We start from the raw sequence: 20,708 nt of genomic DNA, 5'->3' as shown, positions 1-20,708 counted from the left end.
TAAAACACATTTAATACAATACAATAATAGAATACAGATGAAATAGAATAGAAATGAATAGAAGGTGAAATGAATGGAGCCTCTCAAACATTAACATCAGGGGTTAGCAAGGTTAGGAATAGTAATTGATTACATGCAACAACATTAATTGAGTCAAAAACAGACAAATTTCTAATTGTAAACCAGGTAATTAATTATCACAAAAACAGCAACCACAATGACTTTGAAAAAGTTAGTTTTGAGACCATATGTACTCAAAGTTAAATGTAATATTTTATAGAAATGGTTCATTTTGATTGTCAATGTGCAACTAAAACTAGCAAATATAGAAAATATTGAAATTACAGTCTGTCTTATTGGTTTTCAAGAAAAGGCAAAGAAGTTAGTATTAGTATAGTTTGAGTATTTGCAGCTTTAGTTACTGTGTTTAGTTTCTTATCTGCAGTTTTGAACATCACATATACACAGTCTGATTCAATTTCTTCTCTCTGATACTGTTAAGATGTGGTGAGTCATAGTTATGTTCACAGGTAATTTTAGAAATGTATTTTGGTAAAAGTATAGGCAGAAATCAAAGAAAGTCATTCAAATCACTACAGAAGAGGTGCAGTGGTGCAATCTAATAAAAGATTCTCGAATCAGTTTATGTAATGTATTAAAATGTAAACTACATCACCTTGATGATGCTTAATAGTCCTGTTCTGTTTCATTGGTGATCGTTCTAGTTATCCAGCCACGTTAATACCATTCATCACTGGCTATACAGAAAGTGAACACTCTACAATAGGATGTCAGATCCTATTGAACTGTTGTATTTTGGCTGCAACACGCATCCCCTTTTTACTTCTGCTGCAACAGCGGTAAGCCATTAAGTATTTATATCTCCTGGATGCTGTCAGGCCACAGAGCTCTCTCTCTCTCTCTCTCTCTCTCTCTCTCTCTCTCTCTCTCTCTCTCTCTCTCTCACACACACACACACACACACACACACACACACACACACACACACACACACACACTTATAGTGAGCTTTTGCTGCCACTTGGTGTTAAAGGTGCAAATTACAGATAGTTTCACAAGCAGGAGCACGTCAGATAATCAGCATCGACATCAACATCTATTGTTCAGGGGAACTTAATTGACTGACATTAGCCTGCATTAAACTCATAATGCCATATGCTTGTATAATAAGTCATCTAAGAAATAAATATGTTATTTTCTTTTTTAATTGAAAATGTCTCAGAAATTCTCTATAAAGGAAGAGGGTTGGAGCATTTTTGTCATTTAAAGACTGTGTAACTTGTATTGTAATTGGTGGGGCTTATGAAAAAGTCATTAAACTGACAGTGTGAGTGTTTAATATTATATGTGACCTGAACATCACCACAGGGGGCACACTTACACATTATAGGTATTAGGTTATCGATTACAGAATATAAAAGAAATACACATAGTTATTACCAATGCTGTATTTGTTTTGATTACCTATAGTTGCTCAGCACTCCAAACACATCACACAGTGTTTGTCTTGAATACAGCCCTCACTTCTCATGAAATCAGACTCTGCTAGTATCATCAAGTTAGCCAGAAAACAACCAGAAGTTAGGCAATTATGCCTTAATAATAAAAGCACAAATTTAACTACTTTTGGCAAACTTGTACAACTATGAGTATATTATAAATGTTATATATGGCTCATGTTTATTCAAAAGTACATCACACCCAAACTCCCAAGACAAGGAAAACGGCATTGCAGCGATAAAGATGAAAATACTGTATACAGTCATTGACTATCCAAGGGTTAGATAGAGTTTACAAAAGAATTACGGTATCAGATGTTACAATTCATACAGGAGTATAACAATTACATCATACAAAACTAAAAGCACTATCCATTAAAGCATTACATCATACCAAAAATAAAACACTCTGTTTAGTAGGGGAGAACAGGGTCGCTTGTCACATTCATTAGACTTCGCTCCCTACAGGGCACTGTTAAAAAATGTTGGCACTGAAATTTTCATAATTGGGGTCAGAGGTCACCTACAAGATCATTTTTAGAAGTAAGACACTTGACATTGGAGTGAGAGGATGTTTAGTGTTTTTCATGTCAAACCATTAAAATCTATGAAGGGAGAGCTATTGGGGATGCTTGTTTCTCACATGAACATTCAACATGAAATTAAACTTTTTAATCAACTTTTAAAATGACCTCAATTTTTTATTTCCCCCCATTAAAATAACAGAGACAACTAGCCCCATAGAGTGTGACTATCAACCCCATGATGTGGATGGTTGTCACAAGTGCACAAGACGTATTTGCCAGTGCACATCTTTTGAGCAGAATAAGACACTCTAGGCTTCCATTAGACATTGAAAGGGAATCTATTAAGGATACGGTTTTTGAGGGATTCGACTGAAAGTAAAAAGTGTGACTACCAACCCCATTCTTCATTATCTATGTGGTTAATGATCAAATGATTGGCTCTGTATCAGCTATCGACTGTGATTTAAAACTAGTGAATGTAAGGCATTGTCTGATACTGGTAGATAGATGAGTGTAATCTGCTCGTAGCTTTAAAGATATTTCCATTCAGTCTGTTCTGTAATATAACTATTCTTTCTTTTCACTGAATTTTGGATTATGCTACTAGGATTATGCACAGTGACTTTATTTTGAAAACCGGACATTGGCATGACAACGAGTTTGTTCTTCGAGTGGAAAGTGTAGCTGTGCGAAATCTAGCTCGGAGCTTAGCAGGAGGTCCGTCAGTCCCAAAGGCGAGTTTGTTTCTCGGAGCCACAGCACCTTCGCTGTTGTCGTTAGGCTGCGATCTGCTAAGATGACAGAGCTGAGGCACCGTGGAGCCAGAGACACCGACCCCACGTTACAACAACAGCCGTCAGAGGACAGGGTAAGCCCGGATCGTTTGGAAGCGAGGCTAAGGCTAGTTAGCCAGCTAGCTGTTTGATAGTCCTAATGCATTACCCTGTGTCTCGTGTAGCTATAGAGGAAAACTCATGTCAGAATATAAACCTGGCATTTTAGGGGAGTTCTTTCTTTGAGCATGGTTGCTTATTTAACAGAATAACAGTCACAACTTATAAATTGTTGCCAGACATTGCTGTAACGTTACAAATCATCCGCCAAACTACTCGTAATTTAGCCTTGATTGGCTGCAGCTTGTTACGGTCTTCCTGGGTGTGCTCTCCTCGTGAAAACAATATGCATAAGTTCATATTTGATCGAAGTTGGCTCTGCTTTCTGTATCAGTTATATGCCGAAGTATAAAATGGCTCTGCTTGTGTAGGAAAAAAAACCTTACATTACATTTCAACTAGCGTTTTTATTTGAGATCAGCTAAACAACAGTAAATTGAAAACTGTCTGCTTGGTGTTTGGCGAGACGTTTTGCAGCAGGTCCTGCATAAGGGTCGAATTAGCATCAAGTGTTGCCTCCTCTATAGTAATTGGTGAAGACTGTCTTTGCTGCTGACTTTTAGTTTTTAACAACAACGTTAGCTTATGACAATAGTGTACTTCAGCTTGTTTACTGAACGACTGCTAACGGCCTGGTCTCACAGGCACCGTCCCTGCTGACAGTAACAACATTAGCTTAGCTTGGCTGGTCTGACTGCAACAACAACAACAAACGCTTCAAGCACTCTCAAGCAAGACATTATAGTTAATCTCGTGTTGTATTTACATAGGAGGGAAATATATGAGTTATCTGTGTTGTCAACATGGATGTTAAAGTTGCGTTCCAGTGAATAGTCGGAGCCAAGAAAGGGGCGTGGTGTTGAATGTCGGGATCTATGTATGACGAGAGGACATGATTACAGGAAATTGTAATCATGTCAACAGCAGATGGAAAAGTGGTCAATGCATTAGCTTTATCTCCACAACAAACACAGTCCCCTGACATGCCTTGAATCTACCAGTGAAACTCACTCAGTGTTAAGTGCGAAGTGTTTTTAAAAAAATGTGTCCCAATGAGAACAACCAAATGAAATTATTTTGATTAAAACAACAGATACCGACAGTATCAGTAAGTCATTCTTTCTTTATTTGTCTTCAATAAGATCTGGTTACAGAATATTATTACTGATCCTTTGTGTTTGACTCTTATTTTATCAATGATTTGTGAAGTGAAGCTCATGCAGGGAAATGTCTAGAATGAATATTACAAATCAGTGATAATATAAATCTGTTTTAGTGCCAGGATAAAGCATAATCTAACCAGGTAACGCCTGTGTAAAAACAACATTCCAGTTAAAAGACTACCAGGTTCGCCTGACCATACACCCGCCACCTTGTACAGATACCAGAGCAGAACCAGGATTTATTTGGTGTGGAGTAAGATTGGCCAAAAGCAGTTGCATAGCAGGATATAATGCTGTGAAAAAAAAGCTGTAAAAATCATCATTATAAGATCTACTCTGGTCCTGCTATGACCTTTTTATCTGGGTCAGCTTCATAAAGACAGCTCTAAAGAAAATGACATTGGATAATGAAATGAGGATGACGTGAGTTCATGTAAGGTACTTTTTATTTCAGGGGATGTCTCGTTCCAAATGACCTTCTGAGCCTGTGTAGTCTCTTGCTATTCAAAACATTTCACAACAGTTGGTCCAAAATATTTGCAGCTGATGAACTCACAGCATGACACAGCTGAAAACCTGGATCACAAACGTCCTCATTTCTTTTTTGCTTTATCTCTGAAGCACCCCTACTCCTCTGGGTGTCGGTGTCTAATGGTCTTGTCTTGGTCTAATGCTCTGAAATCCCGGTAGAGATACTGACTGATCAAGCTTTTTCTAATGAGAATGTGTTAAACAAAACAGAGACACTCCGTGTTGCCTCTGGTCTACAAGGAAGAAAGACAGGGGAGGAGAGGGGGAGTGTTTATGTGACACGAGCGCCTATTTTTAACTCAAGCATCCTGAATGACGGATATTGTCTCCATAGAAACCACCAGGCGGAGAATGGGTCTGCGTGTGTGCGTCAGGGCTGTATGTGTGTGTTGTGGTGCACGCCTCTGCAACTATTTGACAGCGTATACTATTTTGTAAGAGGGTTCCGTATAATTTGAAAGACATTCAGTGAAATTTTGCAAACCGTGGACAATGAATAGTCATGTTTTTTTTATCCAGAGAAACTTAACTGAGTGGCCCATCAGGGAAACAGTGTTTTGCTTAAGGCCACCCCCTAACTGTTGCAGCTGTAAAAATGTGAAATATTAAATCTTTCAAAAGAACATATTTTTCATGTTATAATAACTTTTTAAAAAATAAATGCGTTGATTTTGTGTAATACCGGAAGGTTTAGTGATGTAACAAGTAGAGTTTCTCATTAAAACACAATAATTTGGTAAAAAAAAAGAAATAAAAACATGTCATATCTGGTTTTAATGTTTAAAGGATAATCATGACAAGAACTGGGCACCTGTGATCAATCATGGGAACAACTCACTTCAGTAGAAACAATATATATTATTGTCGAATTAATCCACAGTTGTATTTAATTGGCCTTACACAAACATAAAGTGCTAGGATCTTTGGGTGCAGAATGTTGTTTTCACTGTGGATTTGACTGAGTCTCCTGTTCAATGTACACAGTGCAGATCATGTAGGCTAACTCTTCTAAAGAGGAGGACAATGTCACTGCACCATCATACTCTAAAACTGAGTAGGAAGTGTGTATTTTCATGCACATTTTAACATAGAATATGTAAAATATGTTGTGTGTGAAACATTAAAAAGTACCTTCATACCCTGAAATTCCTGGAACTCTCCAGAATGAACAAACAATTATAAACGTGGATGCAATTAGTGTCATGGTTCTTATTTTATGAATTTGTCATACCATAGATATACATGCATATTCAACATAATTGTGAGGTGTGTTATATAATGCCTGTTTAACCTATCTAAGAAAAATGATATCAAGTCTCAAAAGGTGATAATTGCAGAAATGTTCTCAACATGGTGCGTGCAGTAAGTTTGCTGTCATTATTGTGAGGGTGGATGTGTGGCAAATAGTGAAAAATAACAGAAGATAGAAGTGATACGATAAAGTAACAGGATGAAAAGCAACACAGGCATATTATTGAAATCCAGCTGCAGTAGTGTAGTAGTGCAATAATTGTATAGCCCTAGTGTGAGACTGAGTGGGCGTCACAGAACAGCAAGCCGACCATCTGCTGCATCGCTGTGAGGTGAGAACTTCGAGCCTAATTTGGTCATCAGCAGCACAGAGGTCAGAGGGTGGTGAAAAGTGAAACCTCTCTGTTTTTTCCTGATGAGCTACAACCGATGACGTCCATCCTTTGATTATTGTCACCATGTAGAGACAGAGATCAGTGTGTTTTAAACAGGCTCCATCAGTGAGCAGATGGTTCTGAGAGATCAACAATATGGATGGAGATGATTTTTGTGCAGTGTTTAGCCGCCCACACACAACCCAGAACTGGCAGCCCTGCTAGTGTTTGCTTTTTATATCCACTTCTGATATGATGTATCTCTTTTTTCAATGACTTATCAATATTTGTTTGAGTACATATCAGTTCACTCTGTATATGTATTGTGAATCAAGTGGTGTACATATTATTTAAATACAGAGCCGTTTCTGCCAGCAGGGGTTTTTGTCTACGGATGTTTTCACTCATTTTGCACAGCGATTATTCAGTCATAGCAACAGTAACCACTGTAGGCACAGTGTGTCTGCCAAGCTTTGGGTTTCTCTACATGTCAAAATATGGAATATTATATCATTGAAAAAGGTGTGCTTGAAAACAGGGTACCTGTAACCTTAGTTTTGTAAACTTGTACATTTATGTTTGTAAGTGTAAATGCTGTGCTGCAAGCTTGCACACAGTCTGTGCACATGTACACAGACTTTTGACATGTTTAACATGTGTGTTTGACATGTTTACTGCATGTTCCGTTTTTTTACCCTGAGCTTTGTAAGCTATTATTTTAAGGTGTGTTTGGTATAATTTTGAGTGCAGTCTACTACAATCTACACATAGATGAGTATATTAATTCAAGTGGAAGGGAATTAAAATGTAAATGATATATTATATAAGATTAATATCATTTAATTGTATTTCAACTTTTGATTGGTTCATTTAATTGGCAGATCTTGTTTAATATGTTTTGATATATGCCGAGCTAACCATTACAACTTGATTGTAGACCGAGGTTGGAACTTATTAATGCTCACATAGTAACACAATAATAAATTGATGTCTTCTATCTGACATTGCATTTAAAATGTTTACAGGAACGATGTAGGTTTGTGTGTCAGCTGCATTCTCTAATACTTTACTTGCTTAGTTACGCTGTTTGAATCAAAGATGTAGGGGTAAACTCTTGTGTGAAATAAGTCGGGAGCCATTTTTGTGCTCTTGTAAATGGTGCAAGATGTGGAGGCTGTTTGTGCTATAAAATTCACAAAATACCATGAGCCATCTTACCCAGACACAGTATCATGTGATGTAGTTTGAAGCCTTCTGGCAGTCTTCATGTTAATAGTATTTACTTAAACATTTTCATTTGCTTTAGTTGCACCAGCCCTGTGGTGTTTGAAAAAAATGTAAATACAGTCATAGTTCATGTTCTTCGATGGTTGCAAAATGAAAAAAGGTCACTGAATCTCATCATACTACTGTACACACTACACTGCTCACACTGATACTGAGGTGGAACCAGGAACAAACTAAAATGTAAATGTTTCTTAAATACACCAAAATACTGACTTTTGTGTCTCTGGTGATTCTGTGGTTTCGACATGTCTTTACTAAATGTCAGTGTCTAATTTCTCCTCCATCTGTCTGTTTGTCAGGGCTCAGACAGTGAGCTGAAGGTAGAAAAAGATGGGGTGTCAGACAGTGATTCCAAGGTGGACTCAGGGGTCCCAGAGGTGCCAGTCCCTCCTGATGACACCCCAGAGGTTCTAAACAAGGCCCTGTCTGGACTCTCCTCAAGGTACGCTCACTAGTGATGTGATGGCCAGATGGTCCATATAGAGCAATTAACCTGAACAAGAGACCCATGTTTTTCTTTATCTCAGCACTGCCACACATATGGAGGTCTCATGATTCACACAGAGGAATCCCTCCACACAAACATTTTTGTTTTAACAGCAGGCAGATATGAATCATTGAACTTAAGGATCTGTTTTCCTGGCAGGAAGATCATAAATATCAAACCATATTAAGCAATAATATACATCGAGGTGTCTCAACAGAAATAACGGACTTGGTCTTATCCATTTTTTGGAGTAATATCATCATAGTGTTTCATCACACTGTAACCTTTTCCCTTCTATGAAGTGTTGACTAATTTTTCATATTTCATCTTTTTACACTACTTCTGATTCATTTCATTCAGCCAAACGGTTGGTTATGTTTTTAGCCTCTGTGTTCTTTTCAACTTTGAACGTACATTAAATAGAAGTGTGTGTGTGTGTGTGTGTGTGTGTGTGTGTGTGTGTGTGTGTGTGTGTGTGTGTGTGTGTGTGTGTGTGTGTGTGTGTGTGTGTGTGTGTGTGTGTGTGTTTCCCTCAGATGGAAGAACTGGTGGGTTCGAGGGATCCTCACACTAGCCATGATCTCCTTCTTCTTCTTCATCATCTACCTGGGCCCAATGGTGCTTATGATGATTGTGAGTACAAACAACACTGATGGTGCTGCGTGACATTGCCCTACAGAACAAGTGAACTTTGGTAGCTGCAATCCAGTGAAATTCAAATGGAAACAAAAAATAAACTTCTAATAATGATTCATCTAAATAAGGTCATGATCTCAAATCAGACCTCTGTGCGATTTCATTTTAATGTGACAATGATTCTGTCACCACTCACTGGCTACGCACACACATTACTCTCTGCCCTATTCCGTAAAAGGAGCTACACTACCAAGAGTTTCCCTGTTTCAACACACAGGTTGAGTCATGTTTTGGTACAGTGCTGCACAGAGGCTCCCCAAACGCCAGGCCTTAACAGTTATAGGGGAAACACTGAAATATATATGTGTGTGTGTGAGAGACTGCAGAGTAAAATGTGCTGAAAAGATTTTAAAAATGTGTCAGTCGCCAAAATCTTGTGAAAGTGAGAAAGAAAAGTGTCCATCCAGGTTCTGACAAACTGCTGTGCTTTTACTGTAAAAAAGTTGTTCAGTCTGTATGGAACCAGATTTAAAGGTGATGGTGACGGTTACTTTGCAACTAAAAGTAACACAGGAAATGGGTATATTTGTATCATTTGTAATTGCAATAAATATTTTTTTTGTTAGAAAAATGGTGTCCCTAAGAATCTCGAGTCTGAGTTCTAAAAAGTCTTCATTTAAATTTAAATGTAATGTTTCAGCCATGGTCTCATATATTTACAACTGTTATTTTAAAGTACCACATCTCATCTAACTATAAAGCAAGGACCCTCTGTCTGTCTGTCTGTCTGTCTGTCTGTCTGTCTGTCTGTCTGTCTGTCTGTCTGTCCTGAACCGTTCATCCGATTTACTTCACGCTTGCTGGCTGTATAGCTGGGGACACAAGGACATGCAGTGTTGAATTTGGTGCAATTCGGACACGTGACATTTTCAGTATTAATACATTTTGAATAAACAAGCGACCAGCGCTCTGTGCAGCAGTGGGGGTGGGGCTTTAGGGTTGATAATACAAGAGAAATACAGTTGGAGAAATCACACGGCGTGCTTTAAAAAGAGCAAAGTTAATCAAGAATGGACAGACTCTTCCATGTTCATTCTTCCCACGGTCAGCTCAGAACCACTATGTCTCATATGCTCCGTGGCGATTATGAAGCGCCACTATGTGACAAAGCACAAATCTTTTGAGCAAACATACCCACTCAAACTGAAGGCACAGAAAATAAACGATCTAAGAGCCCAATAGGATCAATCCACTTTACTTTATGCACATTTTTTCAAAAGCACTCTGTTATGTATTTTATTTTTAAATGCAGCCCTTGTTTTACTTGAAATCAGAAAAGAACACGTATTTACTATTAGAGTACTTATTATTTATAACATCTGTGTGTAAGAGAATGTTAGCTTCTTTCATATTGTTGGTGTACATACTCATTCACACCTCACATCAACTGTATTCATTTTTCTATGCATTGAAGCAGCAGCTGGAGGCCAAGCAATTGGCCTGTTCTGAACAGGCCCGTTCCAAACGGGCACTGCACTAGTCTGACAGTGACTTGTACAAAGTATTGAGGTTCACACAGCATGTTCAAAACAGTTGAACTTTGGCTCAACAAGGAAAACCACACACACACACACACACACACAAAGTCCTGATGCTTGAGTAGCTTTGTCCCTGGTGATAGATAGATTGATAGATAGATGGATGGATAGATTCTTTATTGTCCTTCAAGGAAATTTGTTGCCACAGTCTGTACAGAGCCTCACATAAATACGTAGATACATAAATACAGTACACATCCACAACATAACTACATGAAAGACATCCATATGGGATACATCCACATTCATACACACATACGTAGCACGTATACACAAGTTACAGTCATCGGGGTATTTTGTTTAGCAGTGCTGTGGCAGAGGGGACAAAACTCCTTTTGCATTTTGGTGACGCAATGTTTCTCTGTGCAGGTTCTCTGTGTTCAGATCAAGTGCTTCCATGAAATCATCATGATCGGCTACAGCGTTTACCACTCATACCACCTGCCCTGGTTCAGGACGTTGAGCTGGTGAGGGTGCACACACACACACACACACACAGAGTTATACATTTTATAGAGGTGTCATGAACAGAGCAAATATCCTTTTTTGCTTCTCTCTTATTATGTCGTCTCATGTTTCATTTTGTTGCAGACTTCCTGAGGTTTGTTTTCTGAACTGTTTAAATCCTGAGTAGATGTAGATTACAGTATTAAATCAATCAACAAATAATAGCAAAAATATCGTGAATCATCAGTGCTGTTGTATAGTGAGTTTGATTTTTAGCAATAGTGGTGTTCAGTATAGAGTGACAGACAACAGATTTTCAACATTCACTATGCCATGAGCCTGAAAAACCTAATGAAAAATCAAAACTAGATGTCAAGTACAGTCAGAAATTAGTATGTGACCTTCTAAATTTTTCTTGCAAGGAAGTGATTTTGCAGTACGGTTGATCCATTTAGCCAGATGCTTAAAATTCAACATGTCTCTCCATCAGACATCAGGGCATTACTGGTTTTTCTGCAGGCATATTGAATGCAGAGTCTCATAAGCTGCCGTCATAAAGCTGTGAGATGTGTACATTTGCTCCAACCCTCCGCCCCCACAGGTACTTCCTTCTGTGTGTGAACTACTTCTTCTATGGTGAGACTGTGACGGATTACTTTTTCACGCTGGTGCAGCGGGAGGAGCCGCTTCGCATCCTCAGCAAATACCACCGCTTTATCTCCTTTGCCCTCTACCTCACAGGTACAAACACTGCAATCAGTACTGACTCATCTGTTAGGTAAACTGGGACTCCATTTTGTCCCTGTATGCTTAAAGTAATCAATACATTCAACTGCACAGACAGTTTTATGGGCCAAGTGGAAAAGATGTCATACCACAAAACTGTAACACTGACACAGTTACTCAACACCAGCCATACAGAGGTTTTCTATTGACTGCTCTTTACTAGAAAGTTCCTGTTAGTTCTACAGTGGCTGAAGAAATGAATACATTTACATTTTATTCAGTGACACCATTAAACCTCAGGGGAACGGAGCAAAGGGTGCCGTTTCACACAGCAAAAGTCATGAGTGCTACTGTTTAGACTGTCAAATTGGTAACAAAAGACCAACATGGCATCAAGATCTGTTAGGACAGTGATCAATTAATCAGGCATTTCCACCATGGAAATATAAACAAAAGTTCAAACAGCAATACTGTGGAAAAAAGCTGATAGAAGTTAAATATTAAAATTCAGAATATGAAACTGTAATTGTGCCAGTCAGTCATCGCGCTAAACTTGAGAGGTCCCATTTCCTGTAGTGCACTTTGTCAGTTTGTGATTCAGTGCTGCTGGCTGATGACAGGATGTGGTGAGGAAGGAAGCACCCTGACTTTTTCGTCTTCTTGCTTACTAGATTTCGAGGTGAATCTGAAAAGCTTTCTCGCAGCACTATCATCTCTTCATGTAGAGGGGCTTCGGAGATAATGGTATCATATCTTGAAGTGCCCGAAAATGTGGTCTAAACCAGCTACCTTTTCTATTTCATGAAGTAAAAAGCACATCCTCACCTCAGTCATTACCGCAGTATAAATAGAACGGCTCCAGCAATCTGAGCTGCTCACTGCACATTAACACCGGGCTTTGTCTGAAATAGGTCAAGCTAAATTTAATCAGTTTGACCAAAGATGACCTGGATTCTGACTTAATTAGACATTACATTTCTGATTATGTCCCAAATGTTTCATACATTACTCATCCTGTTGTTGCAGGTTTCTGCATGTTTGTGCTGAGTTTGGTGAAGAAGCACTATCGCCTTCAGTTCTACATGGTAAGCAGCACCCTGCCTCCCCTTGGCCTCCAGCCTCGAAGACACTAGGTTATTGATGAGGCTAGCTGAATACAGGCCTTCAGGTTATTGGAGAAGTGGGGCCAGAGAGAGATTGCACCAGAAATGTCTGGCACACAGTCATCCTAACTGTGTTTAGTTTATGTTAATCAGAAAACTAAGTATACTCAAAACTGTCGGTTTGCAGACTAAAAGCCTTTGATTTTGAGTGTGCTGTTGATGGACACTACTCTCCCACAATACAATGCATAAAGGGAATGGGGGAGCTACTCACAGATGGACAAAATTAAAAATAACAGTGGACTTGTCAATTGAGTTTGTTCACTTCTGTCTCACAGATTTTCTGACCACGTCATTGGATGTGATAAAGCTGTTATCTTTTCATGTTTTAGTTGATGCTATCACCCTAAATTTGTCCTGACAAACCCATCATTGTACAATCCTCATGGGTCTGATCACATCAGCCTAAAGGACCATACCAGTGGTTTTGCATGTTTAAGCCAAATAACTTCTATCTGCTTATGCCTTTCCAAAAATGCAGCCATATTTGAGCATTTGTAATATTTAGTTGAATTCTCTAAATTTTCAAAATTGCTCTTGAATTACTTTTTGAACTGAATTAACTAAATTTCCTCCAATGAGAGCACACATCTGAGTTCGATGTAGAGGAACGGTGCATTTATAAGCCGTCATGCTATTTTCCACTCTGACGTCAGCAAAATAATTTTCATACACTATTCAAATGTCAAAATTATGAAGTTTTTACAAAGTTCATGTATGATGATTATTCATATTCTCTGCTGAGTTTCTGAACATCACAGCTCATGAATGCAGCGCCGTGTGGCAGCTGAGTGGAGAAACTCTGTTCTCTGACCTTCACTTCAGCATGTGAACACACCATCAGGAAGGATTCACAGATCTCTCTGCAATTTTAACACAGTCAAAACTCAAAACTGAAGTAACTGTAACGGAAACCAGTGCGGATGTGTTTCATTATGATGCATTAGCTATGCTAAACGAGTTTCAAGTCTCTGCAAGTTGATTTTGATTGCGTACTGAAATGAATTGAAACCAACTGACCCCTGGGAGGAAGGAAAAACTCAGTGCCACTTGCATAAATTGGGAAATGGCCTTCAGTAATGTAAATTGTACGCACTTCATTTTACTGGACCGATGGTGCAACACTGAAACAGTCCTTTTTAAAGTCAATTTCCTAAAGAGATTCATCATCAGGAAATAATTTGTCTCAGAAAACGTTGCTGCTGTATGTCCAGTCTGTAGAGAAATGTTAAGAATGAAGGCGCTGTCTCAATCATGAGTAGTACATTTTGAATAGAAAGCAAATCTAAACTAATCATTGTGTAAACATACCTGGTTAATCTCATTTTTTCCACAGTTTGGTTGGACCCATGTGACTCTGCTGATTGTAGTGACTCAGTCTCATCTTATCATTCACAATCTGTTTGAGGGCATGATCTGGTGAGTAAACAGTCCCTTCATCTCCTCTTATACTGTACAGCTTAGCTTGGCCTGCAGAATAATGGCTTCTTCTCTCTAATAATGTCTACTTGTGACGAAAAATGTCATTATGTGGAAATTTGTACCTACAAATTTGTAATCAATTTGTAGGTCTTGTACCTAAATGCTGCATCTATACATAATTATCCAGTCAAATTGATAACTTTTCAAATTTGCTTCATAAAGCATATTTTTATTTATTCTCATATATATGTATGACTGATGAAAACTCGTCTTTGTCTGAATAGGTTCATCGTGCCCATTTCCTGTGTGATCTGTAATGACATTATGGCCTACATGTTTGGTTTCTTCTTCGGCCGCACGCCTCTCATCAAGGTTGGTCATAATCATTCACAGTAGCTGCATAAACATTCAACTCAAACACCAGATGTCTACGTTATTTTTCTCCAGTAGAACACACATTACTGCCCAATACTTGAAGCTTCTGTTTGTAATGCCAGAGCAAATCAGTAGAGAGTGACAAACATAATCCAAGAGGTTTGGTTACTGACAGGACACATTTAAGGCTCAAGTGCACGGAAAGCGTCTCAGGAGTGTTTTGAAGTACACCTATTGTTTTAAACTGCCAAACAAGCACCAAAAGCATTGTGAAGCGCGTCAAACTGCCTTGACGTCTGTATCTCCAACATTGTTTCAATTTTGGAACCTCAAATGAGGACCCAGTGACCAAAGCTGTTTTTTCTGCAGCTGAAGAAGAGAGATAGCGTGAGCGAGCTGAAAGCACAATTGAGAAAGAGAGAGAGAGAGAAACAGCGCTGCGGTGGTTGAGCGAAGAGAATCTGGCTCAATCCATCTAGGCATCAATCAAATCTGATGCCTGCAGTGCACCATAGGAGCACCAAATGAGACGCATCAATTATCGATTTCAGTGCGTCTGGGCCTTAAGTATCTTGTGGTACATGGTGATATCATAAACTTTTCTTTAACACCTTGATTGTGTCCTCTACAGCTGTCGCCTAAAAAGACATGGGAGGGATTCATCGGTGGATTCTTCTCCACCATTGTGTTTGGGATCATGGTAAGATGTGGTTTTACCTTGCTCCCTGATAGAAAATTCAACTTCTCCTGGTCTGATCCTCATACCACAATGCTGACATTTTCACACAAGTTTCTAAAATATCTTTTAATCTTTGAAAATACGTTCAACAGAACCATGTGTAACATCTTGATTAGTTCCTTATCTCATTTTCTGTCATAGCAGCCACTTTTAATGTGTTATGCTAATAGCATAACTAACTAACTAATAAACTTTATTTAGTAAATGAAAAGCTTTCCAGGTTATCTTGCAAGTTGCTAAACACTATATTTGTATAAAAGATTGAAAAATTTGGGTAAAATATTCATTATCATATTCAAACACATAGTTCATAGACACATCTGGCAAACATACAAACAGCATTGTCAGCCACCATTGAGCTACTTTGAATGTGTCTCACTTGTGAGTTCCCAGTCGATGGAGTCTGCACTGTCCAGCAGGTGAGGGATGCAGCTGTAAGTGATGACACTTCAGAATAACTGAACTTTGCTCTCCTCCCAGCTCTCCTATGTGATGGCAGGCTGGCGCTACTTTGTTTGTCCAGTGGAGTTCAACAACGACTCCAACAGTTTCCAGGTGGACTGTGAGCCATCAGAGCTTTTCCAGCTCCAGGACTACGCCCTGCCCAGCGTCCTGGAGTCTGTCACTGGATGGGTAAGATGCAAATATTTATATGTTGCAAATAATTATTTTCATACATGTCAGGATGTAGTTGGTACTTTCAGTATATAAAGTATAAAATTTTGAAATAGATAAAAATGTGGAGGAACCATTTGTCAGGCAGTCCCACTGTCTAATGCTGGTCTGAATATGACTCATCTAACGCTTCCTTCTCCTCTCCACAGACCACAGTGCGTCTCTATCCGTTCCAGATCCACAGCATTGCTCTGTCCTCATTTGCCTCCATTGTGGGACCCTTCGGTGGCTTCTTTGCCAGCGGCTTCAAGAGAGCCTTCAAGATCAAGGTAGGGATGAAGCACACCTTAATGTTGACCTTGAGGGGGGGGGGGGGGGGTTGTCATCATATGTGGGGGCATATGACAGACTCATCAGCCACACACTTCTCCGTTCTCTGTTAAATAGCGGCTGAGATTGACACTGAAATGAGAATTGCTGGTCCACCTTAAAAGTCTGTCCACCTTAAGTGAGCCTGGTCAAGTTAAGCTAACGCGTTGTTGCTAACTTCGGGGCTTACCCCCTTCGATAGATGAGTATTTTCTTGAGGAGCTGCAGCATTTACTAACTGACACGCATTTACTGCCAGATTGACAACTTACTGCTAAACTTTTCCTCTGCTCTGCCAGCCCTCTGCGCTCGCACAACTACACACGCACATTTACACACACATACACCGACACGCGCACTGCCTTATTCCTTAACGGAGCAACGCTACTCTTGCAAAAACACATAGATTAGCTTCGAAGAACGAAGAGAGTGAGGATGACTAAAAAATCCACAATAACGTAGGGTGTTGCACAGTGTGCGAGAGAAAATCATTAATGGTCGTCTGAAATTTTAGCAGCGGCGGTGCAGTAAAACGCTTAATTGCATACATCATATTTCATGTATTATTTTACATCTGTTAATGTCATTAATAATGCTGTCTACTGTGTATTATGTTTAGAGGCATAGTCCAACTCTTTGCTTTGTCTTTTCAGGATTTTGCCAACACTATCCCAGGTCACGGTGGCATTATGGACAGATTCGACTGCCAGTACCTCATGGCCACATTTGTTAATGTCTACATTGCTAGCTTCATCAGGTAAACATAACATCTGTATGAAATCATTACTCTTGAATATTTTACATGTATAGTATTTGCCCTATTGTCAGATTTTAACAACCATGCGTACACTGTAATGCTCTACACAACAGTTGTTTTGACTGAATACAGAGACAGGATTGTAATGACCCTAATGATAGATCCCCTCCAGACATGTTTTAAGACATATACCAGTATTCTGCTTTGAGTCATAATGTGTGTCTGATATGGATTTTCCACAGAAATTAACTGGTAAAAATCCTTAAAATGACATCTACTCCTTCTCTCTCATTGAAAAATCCAAAATCTATTAATATGTACATATTTTTCATTTCAAAAGTTAAGCTGCTCGACACAAGATGTCTCCTTCTTCACTCTTAAGTCCATTCTCAGTGTTTGTGCACTGCAGGCTTCCACATGACATGTGTATAAGTTGCATACTGGACCGTGATTAGCTTCCAAACTATTTGTAATGTCACAGATCATGCTCATAGTTACACGTCTTAAACTCAGATTCAAGGTGAGCAGAGAAACTTTCTACTTTCAGCAGTTGATGTGGCTTCCATAAAGTGGTACAACTCCATAGTGGATGTGTAGGTCGTGAACAGGGCTTATTCTAACATAACCAGTAAACCCTCAAAACAATGTAAGTAGTGAATTATTTGCTAACTCTTAGCTTTGAACATTGTTACCATTATTAGCTGCACATGGCTTCATCATGTGGAGAAAGCTTGGCAGACCTGCTGTGCCTTTGTTGCTTAACTATGATTGGACAAGCACTGGTCGGAGGAGGGGTTTAATGAACAGTCAGTTCTCCTTAGTTCATTTTGGATAGAGGATGTATCTTTGATTGTCTGTCTGATTCCTCCCAGGGGCCCCAACCCCAGCAAGGTGATCCAGCAGCTCCTTGCCCTCCGTGCTGATCAGCAGCTCCACATCTTCAACTCCCTGAAGGCTCACCTGATAGAGAAGGGCCTGCTACCAGCACTGGAGGAGGCTGCCGCCTAGAGCCAGCCGCAGCCACACTGGCTCGCCCCGAAGGCAGGAAAGGAGGAGGGAACCACCCGGGGGCTCTGTGCAGCCCCGGAGCTCTGGGAGACTTGCAGTGCTTCGCGTGAGCGAGAACACATCCAAGAAAAAAAAAGAAAACTACAAAAAACTACAGCCTTGGGTCATTCCATGTCATTTGGGTATGAGAGTTGTGTGCGTTCATACAGTGCGTGAGTCATGTTTCTGACATCAGTGTTTTCAGGTTGAGTTAGTGAATTACTGTTACACATTTCCATTATAGCCAGCGTGTATCTATCCACACTGTTGAACAATATGTTGGTCAGCTGTACATTTCTACCTGTATACAGGATATCCTCTATATACCTATTAATGTGTGTTAATATTTTATTGTACTTTTTTTGTTTTTGTTTTAATGCACTGCTCTCAACACCGTTACTCACTGTATTGTTACCCTGCTGCACCCCCTCCCCCCTTTGTTTTAATTTCCTTGGTTGTGATTGTTTCTATTTATACATAGATGGTTTTTATATTTGGTATGTTCTGTTATCTTAATGTCGTGTCCGTATCTGTTTTATTAAGACAGAGTTTATCTTTACCATCTGCCACGTGCATTCATGTGTGTGTGTGTGTGTTTTTCCTATGTTTCCATTGCCATTCATCACTTCAAGGCCCCTCATACTTTGCCAAATCACTGATATTATATTATCATGCAGAAATATAAGATGGAGGACTAAGTTACCCTGAAGTATTTGACAGGATCAGTGCATTTTACAAATCCCCAATCCAGTCTGTTTGGTGGTTTTGTGCGTGAAGAAGCAGTTTAGCAGTACTCCATGCAAAATTGTGTCTTTATTATGAGTCAAAGGAAATCTCTGAAGGCCAGTGCGATGGACACCAGCACCCCATTTAGCATAAAACACTCTTATCTTCTCTCACCTGGTTGCCATTTACAGGAAAAGCAGGAGGCACACTCACAGATAGAACACAATCTTGTTTTAGTTTTTTTGGTTTAATCAACACTTTTTATCTGTAACAAGTCAGGAGCTGTTAGAGGTTTTACAGGAGTTCAGTGAAGTGGTGGGGTTGTTGCATTAGGGCTTCTATTTGTTATAATGTTAGGATGGGACTATCTGTAACCGTACAGGTGAGGCACGTTTTGATGATGGTCTCTACACTGCCGTTGTCTGCTTCTGTCTGTTGAAATCTCACCATGATCACAACATCAGAGCAGAATATATGACTATCATGGGTAAACTTGACCTATTTGAGTGAAACTTGATCTCATGCATCTTATGTTCAAGTTGGAGTTTGCCAATACAATCAGCTACTGTACACACAGCAGTCAGTGTTCATTCCGTAGTGTTTTTACAGTACAGAGTTCTGTTATACAGATATATTCTATATATATATATGCCACTAGCAAATGTGTTTTAGTTGGTGGTAAAATATAAAAGCTTCTTTCCTATTGGGTTCATTTCTGCTGTTTTAAGTTTTGAGAATTAATTTCACCTACAGTCTGCAGTTGCAGTATGTTGTAATTTAAATCTGTCAACTCAAGCTTTTTTGTTATTTTTTATTGGGTAGATTAATTTTTTTTAAAATTGAGAATCTGAGCCATTGACTCTATTTAAAGTCCCTCTCTACTCAAAAATGTGTTTTTCTTCTTGTCCCTACAGTTAAATATTTGAGCTTCACTCTGCAGAATGATGTATGTGCAGAGTTTGGTTTCACATAGTTTTCACAAAGTTTCTCTGTGCTCACTGAAAATCAGATTTTAAGGGCTGTTGCCCACGAGCAGGATTTGTGTAATCACAACTAGTTTGAAGAATTTTCTGGTCTAATATTCAACTTACACAAGTGTGATGTGGAAACTTGAAGCCTCCAGTGCATAAACATTGAGAATGAACTTTACAGTGAAGTAGAAGACATCTTGTGTCCAGAAGTTAAACTTCTGAAATGAGAAATATTTGCATATTTATAGATTCTGGAATTTTTAATGATGGCCGAGGAGAAGCCATTTTAAGGATTTTAACAAGACAATTGAACTTTTTTTGTGGAAAAACTGTATCAGACACAAATTATTATTCAAAGTAGAGGGTTTTATATACATCTTAGTATATGTCTGGAGGGGATCTTTAAACTCACACTGATGAAGCTATTGATAGTTTATAGTTTGCAACAGGTGGACCATAAATTCACATGCATTTTAAAGGTGCATTCCAGCTATTTGGTTGCACAAAGTTGGGGGACTAGCAAGCAAGGCTGAGATACCCTGACTTTTAGTCCATAGTATGGCTCAAACTCCCAAAACACTGCATCCTACATTTCCCATAATGCAACTCAGTTGCACCTTTCTTTAGACCCTTCTTGACTGGTAAATGTCAAGTTTTTGAAATTCTGCCCCCTCAGTTTGTAACAGTTCTACCCAAGCTGATATAACCTTGATGACATCATCAGGCTTATTTTCTCGACTTAAGGAAGCTCCAGCAGAGCCCCAGAAAACATTACACTGTACAAGTAAAACTAATCTCCATGTGTGAAAATCAGTGGAATGCTTCATTAAGACTGTAGGAATATTTATTATGTTGGTATTGTTTAGGAAAAGTAAAGGAAATGAGGTTAAAACTTATGCAGCCAGGTTAGTTCTGAATATCGAATTGAATTGTCGATTTGGAGAAGAGAGGGGCTCAGGCAGAGCCAAACACTAAAGCATATTCAGTGTGTATATCCACCTCTGGTTGGATATAGATGAAGCTCTCAACATGTTACATTCATTTATCAACCAATCACATCAGACTGTCCATCATGTTTGTGAAC

General features: G+C 39.1%; 1 protein-coding gene across 1 annotated transcript; it reads left to right on the top strand.

Moving 5' to 3' along the window:
• The first annotated feature begins 2,698 nt into the window (after positions 1 to 2,698).
• cds2 (CDP-diacylglycerol synthase (phosphatidate cytidylyltransferase) 2) lies at positions 2,699 to 18,486 on the top strand. Its single transcript, XM_044364759.1, has 13 exons — positions 2,699 to 2,915; positions 7,846 to 7,988; positions 8,570 to 8,666; positions 10,637 to 10,734; positions 11,316 to 11,455; positions 12,467 to 12,525; positions 13,940 to 14,022; positions 14,310 to 14,397; positions 15,032 to 15,100; positions 15,620 to 15,772; positions 15,964 to 16,083; positions 16,777 to 16,880; positions 17,753 to 18,486. Exons 1-13 carry the CDS (start codon positions 2,844 to 2,846, stop codon positions 17,886 to 17,888), a joined length of 1,362 nt encoding a protein of 453 aa, XP_044220694.1. The 5' UTR covers positions 2,699 to 2,843; the 3' UTR covers positions 17,889 to 18,486.
• Positions 18,487 to 20,708: the final 2,222 nt, after the last annotated feature.

This window comes from Thunnus albacares, chromosome 2 (assembly GCF_914725855.1).
Source record: "Thunnus albacares chromosome 2, fThuAlb1.1, whole genome shotgun sequence".
Classification (NCBI taxonomy): Eukaryota; Metazoa; Chordata; class Actinopteri; order Scombriformes; family Scombridae; genus Thunnus; species Thunnus albacares.
This window is presented reverse-complemented; position numbering and strand designations above follow the sequence as displayed.